This window comes from Pipistrellus hanaki, assembly GCF_964339955.1.
Source record: "Pipistrellus hanaki genome assembly, chromosome: 5".
Taxonomy (NCBI): Eukaryota; Metazoa; Chordata; class Mammalia; order Chiroptera; family Vespertilionidae; genus Pipistrellus; species Pipistrellus hanaki.
Genome location: NC_140507.1, coordinates 102125945 through 102133665, shown reverse-complemented (window position 1 = coordinate 102133665; position 7721 = coordinate 102125945). Strand labels below are relative to the sequence as shown.

At 60.9% G+C, this 7721-nt stretch overlaps 1 protein-coding gene across 4 annotated transcripts in view; it reads left to right on the top strand.

Moving 5' to 3' along the window:
- Positions 1-841: 841 nt before the first annotated feature.
- Positions 842-7721, top strand: part of PDE5A (phosphodiesterase 5A) — a 91574-nt gene continuing 84694 nt past the window's right edge. For 2 of the 4 annotated variants that reach the window (XR_014794978.1, XM_084883400.1), the window contains exon 1: positions 842-1172. Coding sequence is in view for 2 of the 4 variants with exons in the window: in XM_084883400.1 (XP_084739526.1) it covers positions 1090-1172 (83 nt within the window). In the remaining 2 variants the exon portion in view is untranslated. Of the gene's footprint in view, positions 1173-1402; positions 1531-1762; positions 1997-7721 lie in introns of those variants that run through there. The other 2 variants (XM_084883402.1, XM_084883401.1) reach the window with 2 other exon arrangements.

Genomic DNA, 7721 nt, shown 5'->3' with positions numbered 1-7721 from the left:
AAAGGCGTTTGTGGGATGTGAGTATGGTCATCGCTGTGGGCACATCACGGCTAATACATAGGTCCTTCCCATGCTGTGAGACAGACAAGGTCCCAAAATTCTGCCCCAAAACTTAGTTCATTGGAAAAACAAAAACAAAACACCAGATCAAAAGGGCAGGTGCTCCGGAGTATGGAGACAGAACAAAGCAGAGGCAGACACACATTGCTTTCTGCGGAGCAGCCACAGAGCAAGGACAGGGCGAGGGAGGCCAGGCCCTCTGAAGGGGCCAGTTCAGTCTATTCAGGGCAATGAGGCGGGATTTGAACTTGGGGGAGGGGCTCCTCTGCCTGTGCCCTCCTGCCCCTGGCCCAAGAAAAGAGAATGGCATGGGGGCGCCCTGTGCTCTGGGCACACAGGCCATGCATCGCTGGAAGCCCCCTCTTTCACAGGAGATCTCTGTCTGGGTCATGAGGAGGGTGTTTGATGCACAGGCACATAATTTATAGAGATTACTGCTGTTATGAGCAGAGCCCAGCAAAGCCATGTTGGAAGTCGCCCGCAAACCTGTCCCGGCGACCCGCGCCCCGCGCGCTGAGCGGCGGGTGGGAGGGGGTCCGCGGCTCCCGCACCAGAGCAGGGCGCGGAGGAGGAGGACCAGGGGGGCACCCTCTCCTCCTGGGGACGCTCTGCGCGGGGACGGGTCCCAGTCTCCCCTCCCTTTCCCAGAGGGATGGACACCCCCACACACATCTCCTCCGGGCGCCCCGGCCGCGCGGGCGCAGCGCACCCCAGTGGACGCGCGGCCTGGAGCCGTGGCACCGGCTTCCGGGGAGCCTGCCGCCGCCGCCGCGGAGCCGGGCCCGGGACTCCGGAGCCGGTCTGGGCCGGACCCCCACCCTCCCTCCCCGGGGGCGCGGCTGCTTCGGCCCCGCCCGCCGCACCTGGAGGGACCGGGAGGCGGGGCGGGGCGGGGCGGCTGGCGGGGCGCCCGCGCAGCTCCGGAGCCGGAGCCGGACCGGACCGGACCGGGAGGCGCGGAGGCGGGAGGTCCGGAGGCCGGCGGCTCGGGGACCGGCGGGAGGACGGCCCGGGCGCGGGGCGGCGGGCATGGAGCGGTCGGAGTCGGTGGAGGCCTGGCTGGACGACCACCGCGACTTCGCCTTCTCCTACTTCGTGCGGAAAGCCTCCAGGTGAGCGGGCTGGGCCGGGCCGGGGCCGGGACCGGGACCTGGGCTGCCCCGGCTCTCCCCCCGCAGCCCCGGCTCTCCCCTCGCCGTGGGGGCAGCGCGGAACGGGCCTCGCTCCGGGTCCCGGTCCGGTCCGGTTCGGTGCCGGGACCTGGGCTTGGAGGCGAGCGCAGGCGAAGTGCCGAGCGTGGACCCGGTCCAACTCGCTCCCGAAGTTCAAACACAAAGACGTCCCGGCGCCTCCCGCAGCCCGAGCCCCGGCCCCGCGCCCGGAAGCCCGTCCCCGCCCGGCGGCCGCTCCTCCCCCGGCCCCGCGCGGCCGGCGGGCGGGAGCCGAGCCGAGGCGGCGGCGGGAGCTCCGGTGAGTGCGGAGCGGTCCCCGCCCGGCCCGCGCCTCCCGCCCCGCTCCCCGCTCCCCGGGCTCCGGGCGGCGTGTGCTGGGCTCCGGGCGGCGTGGACCGGGCTCCGGGCGAGCGGAGCGGACCGGGCGGGCGGAGAGGATCTGGGGCGGGTGGGGCGCCCCGGGGCCACCCCGCTGGGCCGGGGCCAGGCGGGCGGGGCGAGGACTCGGTCCCCCGGGAGGCGCCGTGGGAAGCGCGGGGAGCGGAGGCGCCGAGGCGGCGGCGGAGGGAGCGGCGCACGGACGGTGCGCGGCCGGCGATGGCGGGGCGGCCGGTCCCGGCTCCGCGCGCGGCGAGCGGGCGGCGGGGGCGCTAGGCGCCGCTCCGGGGCCGCCTCCCCGGGCGGGGTCCGGGGTCCGCGCTGCCGGCTCCGGGCTCCGGGGCCGCGCCCCGCGCCGCCATGTGGCCCTTCGGAGACCGAACCAGGTACCTCCGCGCTCCGCTCGGGAAGCCGGGCTGGGCGGCGGGCGGGGTGGCGGACGGGAGGCTTCGGACCGGGGACCTGCGGTCGCTGGGCCCCTGACGCCGCGGGGGGCTCCTTCGCCATCTCAGACGGGGCCCTTTGAACCCCATTTCTCCCCAGAAACGGCCCGAGTCGCCGGTCGCCGGCTTAGGACAGACCTTACCTCCGGGTTAGCGGTACGCCCCAGAGTGCGCCTCCCTCTGCTCCCGCCTCTCCCCCCGACCCCGCGCCCTGAACGGAGAGGAGGCACCCTGAGCGGAGAGGGGTGCACTCTGAGCGGAGAAGGGGCATCCTGAGCAGAGAGGGGGCACCCTGAGCGGAGAGGAGTTCACCCTGAGCAGAGCAGGGTGCACCCTGAGCGGAGAGCGGGTCCTTCCGAGGCCAATCCCTGGGAGATTGGGGTGAGCACGGGGCCAGCGCGGCAGGAGTTGTCCGTTGCTGTGGGGACGGCTGCCGAGGCCTCAGCTGATCCCAGCCCATCCTTCCCTTGTCCCGTGTCCGGTCCCCTGCACACTGCACCCCTGCCCTGCACACTGCACCCCTGCCCCCTGAGCTGTCCCCCTGCACACTGCTCCCCTGCCCTGCACACTGCACCCCTGCCCCCTGAGCTGTCCCCCTGCACACTGCTCCCCTGCCCTGCACACTGCTCCCCTGCCCCCTGAGCTGTCCCCCTGCACACTGCACCCCTGCTCCTGAGTGTGGCGGGATGGGGCGGCAAGGGAAGCTGATGTTTAAGTGCGGGTTGTTCTTTGGGCAGCTTATCCACAGTGGAAAGGGAAAGTTACTTGTTTTACAAATGAGCCTACAGGCCTCTTTCTCACCACCACCACCACCCTTTAAAGCAGGGGTCCTCAAACTTTTTAAAGTGGGGGCCAGATCACGGTCCCTCAGAGAGCTGGAGGGCCGGACTATATGAACTACTAATTCCTACTGTAACACCTTGGCTGCGCTCACTGCCCAAAAAACCTGGCGGGCAGGATCAGACTCCCCTGGGGGCTGCATGTGGCCCGTGGGCCGTAGTTTGAAGACCCCTGCTTTAAAGACACAAGCGGGGATTTAACTAGTCACATCTACCAACACGGACTTCCAGAACCGCCAGAACTTTCCAGCGGCCCTTTAGTGGGAAATAGGTGAAAATGTTGCTGCCTTCCTGTACATGCCGGGTTTTCTCCCAGTTCTCAAAGCATGTTCCTCAGGGTACGCTGGAGGGTGTCTGAGGCCGTGCCTTCCTCCGGCTTTTACCGGGCAGCCGGTGGCTATAAAACAGGTGGCTGCACACTGTCTGTGGGGAGAGAGAGAGAGAGGGAGAGAGGGAGAGAGGAGTGCATGCTGAGTTCACACTGGAAAATGAAAGTATGTACCAGTTGGAGTATCTCAGGGCTTGGTTCTGGGAGTTGCAAAGTTGCAAAGTGCTGGAAGCTGCCAGTATGTAGCCAGGTGCTTCCTAAAGGGTCTGTTTTGGGGGCATTGACCTAAAGGAACAAGGGGAGGGGGGATATGAGCTGCTTATAAAGTTGCCAGCCGTCTGAACCTAGTGTGACCCCCTCAGTGGAGTAAGAACTAATGCAGACGTTTCAGCTTCACAGCCGAGATTTGTTCTTTCACCGGAAGCTCACACTGTGCTGTGTCCCCTTTTGTCACAAACGCTGCGGGCGTAGGCGGCAGGTGTGAACGCACTGGGGTTCCCTGGGACGGAGGCAGGCCCCAGCGCGCTGTCCGCTCTGGGCGGTGCTCCCCTGAGGCCATGGCCCTCTCTGTCCTCTCCCAGGCGGGCGGTCCCCCAGCGGGGACACGGGGCACGGGGCACGGGGCACGGGCAGGCTGGGTCCTGGCCGCCCTGGTTCCCTGGAACACCTGCGCGGCCGGCCCTGAGAGCCTCCTGCTGCTGCCGTCCCTCCAGACGCAGTGAGGCAGCGCCGTAAAAACTGCAGCCGGGGCCGGCGAGGATCCTCTCGGTGATCACTGCCGTGGGTGTGAGTTGGAGTGTCCGGTGAGCCCTCCATCACGTAACCTCTGGCATAAAGGCTCGGGGGAGGCTGTCCCAGGCGCGGAGCCCCCCTCGCCCCGGGACCCACAGGAAGGGCTCGAACGCCCCCGCTTCTCAGAGGGCCCTTCCCGGGGCCAGTGCCGCGGCCCCAGCTGTCCTTCTCCACACGTCAGCCTGTCAGCGCAGTGCTGCCTCCCCTCAGCCTCTAACCGCTGTGACCGCCGCAGACGCTTATCAGCCCTGAGGGCCGGACGGCTTCTCGCCGCTTTGCTCTGCGGCGGCCTGAGTGGAGCCGGCGTCCGCGGCAGAGCAGAGCGGGGCTGGGACTTTACGGGGACCGGACGGCGTTTATGGCCGCTGGGATCGGAGTCCAGAAACAGAAGTTTCCCCTCCCATGTGGTTGGCGGTGACAGACTCCCCGCCGTCGCAAAGCGCTGGCTGAGGTGCTGCTGCTCTAGGTCCCCTATCCGGGCTTGTCTGTCTGTCTTTTTTACTTTCTCTTTTATAATTGTTTCACCTCTAAAATCCTTAACATTTTTATTTGCATGGCACTCATATTAAAGGAGTTGGTGGATGGAATATAAATCTTACTACCCACTCTTAAAAATTACTGTTTCTGGCCCGGCCAGTGTGGCTCAGTGGTTGAGCACCGACCTATGAACCAGGGGGTCACCGTTTGTGTAGGAGGCAGCCGGTCAGTGATTCTCTCATCACTGATGTTTCTCTCTCTCTCTTCCTTTCCATTCCTCTCTGAAATCAATGAAAACATATTTTAAAAAATTTTAATGACTTTCTGTAATCACATAGGAATATAAACCTCACAGTTTTCAGACAAATGATGTGTTCAGCGTATTTTGTTAAGCAGTTGCTAGTGTTGGGCCGGGACTCAGTCTGCCTGGCATTGTTTATACATCATCCTGGGACAAAAGTAGGTTTCCAGTTGTTCGTATGGAAACTAATACAACAGTGAATAATAACACAGGAGAACGCTCGGCCGCGCTCCGGGCCAGAGGCCGCCTGTGCGTCCCCCGCAGGCTGACGGGGGGTTCTGGGGCTGAGCGGCCTTCCCGCGTGTGTGTCTTAACCCGGGGCACAGCGCCTGCTCCAGCCGCTAGTGGCCTGAGGGCACTCCGGGGGGTGGACCAAATCCCCAGAGCCCCGAGGTGACGCCTCTCACTGCCCTCCATCCCGGGTCTCCCTGGCAGACCATGCGGAGCGGCGGTTCCCAGTGGGGGCACACACCCCGGGGGCAGTTTGGTTTTAACGGCAGTTCGGGTTGTTAGTGAATTTTTTGCATTTCTTATGGTGCTAGGGGCCTCCCCTACTGTACATAAATACACACTGTGACATAGTTACACATTTCAGTTCTTCATTGTATGTTTTGAAAGTTTATTTGCCATATTTTTCTATCACTTCATATTATTACCATTTTTGGATAATTACTTAGTGATTCCTCCCTCGGTACTTCAGCTGTCCTTCGGTTCTTTTCTTTCTCTCATGGATGCCATGTTCTTTGGAAGCTTGTGTAGACCAAGTTCATGGCCTTTTAGGCTTCCTCCACGTGAATGGGAGCTCGCTTTTTGAATAATTAGAATTATATGTCACAGGGGGGGACGGGGGTGTCAGGATTTTAGAGATGCTGGGGGGGGCGTGGCCAAAAAAAGCTTGGAACCATGATGTAGCCTCAGCATGAGACCAGCTTCCGGAAATGGTGCCGATGACGCAGTGACAGTCCGAGAGGGACAGCTGGAAATCACTCTCTTCGCTTCCTTTCTCACAGACCTGAGCAGGCTGGCAGTGCCGTTCAGGAGTGTTCTTTTCGTTTGTGGTCTGAAATGTATAAAAATCGCCACTGTTTTCACTGTGCCTTCGGGACCCCGGCCGAGCGGTTTTTAGCACTCTGGTCCCAGGGTGTAACCATTTTCCTTTCCCTTAAGTCCCCGTGCCTCCCTAGTGCAGTGGGTAGTACATCGGTTTCGTAAATAATTCCGCCACGCAGCTGATCTGACTCCGGCCTCTGATACATTTATTTCAAAGCCTTGGAAACGCCTCCCGGCGTGGAAGTAAAGAGCAGAGAGTGCCCACCTCCCAGGCCCCTCCTCCTGATCGGAAAACACAAATTACCTAGAACTTTGGTTCAACTTCCTCGGTGTTTTAACAACAAGACCCGGGAAAGGTTTCTCTGTCGTTTAAAAGGCTGGACGGGACTGCTTGGTATCTTTTTAGTTTCTCCCCAAGCCTTTCTCAGCCTCGTGATTCATTAAGCACCCCCTGCTGTGTGGAGCCCGTGTGTGCTTTGTTCTCGGAGCCGATTGTGGGACGCGGACCTCACACTTCATGGTAATAATATGAAGTGATAGAGCCCTGAGTGAGGACTGCGGGCCGCTCCGGCAGTCCCCGGGCTGCTGGATGGTGGAGGGTGGAAATGCCAGGGCCTGGCCTGAGGGTGCAGCCCTGCGAGGCCTCTGCAGGGTCTGTGAGCTCGGTGTAGCCGCACAGACAGGCCGGTTGACCTGGTCCCGCTGGTGGATGGGCCTCGGAAACATGTCACAGGGCCGGCCTCTCGAGAGAAAGTGCCCGCGAGCTGCAGACCTCGGGATAAAAGCAAAGGAAGTCTTTCCACATGAGTCACCGTTTGATAGTTAGCTCCGTAACCGCATCAGCAGACGTGGTATTCTCGGTTCAAGTTGAGTTACATGTATATACTTATGATGTAAGTGCCCCATTCGTGTTGTCTCAATGGTAGGGATGTGTACTGATTGCCAAGCATGTAAGTGGTTAAAGCAGGGAAAGCAGCCTGAGTGTTAAGTTCGTAAGAACCATGTCGCCACGTCCTCTGCAAAGCTTTTCGCCGTGTGTACTCCTCTGGTTTCTGTCCGAGGCGGACGGGCCTGTCAAAGTCCTGTGTGTCTCGCGGCCTCTGTGTGCGGAGCCGCTCCCTGGAGTCTGATCGGGAAGTAAGGCTGGCTTTTCCGCAGCCCATTGCTCTGACCTTAGCACACCCAAACGGGAGCCGTCAGAGCCCCGTTTGGTATCCTGTCCGTAGTGGTAAGTAGAAACAGTAGGAATCCTCATTTCTACTCTGTTGACCAGAGCTGAGATTCTAAGAAGAGAAAAGACCCTGACCTTCTGAGTTGATGAAATGATGGAAACACACACACACACACACACACACACACACACACACACACAGAGATTTGTTGACTTTCAGAGGTAACGGAGATCATGCGATCCTGTGTCTTTCAAACTTAAGCGATGTACCTCTGCTAAAGAGACATGCTTGTCCGTCTGTAGTTAGAAAGCTTTGGTCATAAGTGACAGAAACCCAGCTTGAGCTCATACAGAACTGACGCCTAGAATTGAAGTTCCTGGGAATTGGGTTTGGCTGTGAAATTCAGCAGGTGAAATAATCATCAAAATTCTGTCAGTTCTTCTATATGTCTGTCTAATCTGTCTGTTCTTCCGTCCATCCATCTGTCATCTATCCTCCCGTCCATCCATCCATCTGTCCGTCCATCCATTCGTCCATCCGTCCATCCATCTGTCCCTCCCTCACGGGCCCTGTGCTGGTGGCATTGTTGCCCTCACCCTCTCTTCGTGAGCTGGCAGGTCTCATCTGGGCCCGTGTCTGAGGCCTTCACTTCTGATGCTGGAGCGGTGCCTTCTTCCCATCCCCATCCTCAAACGCCCCTGGCCTCGGG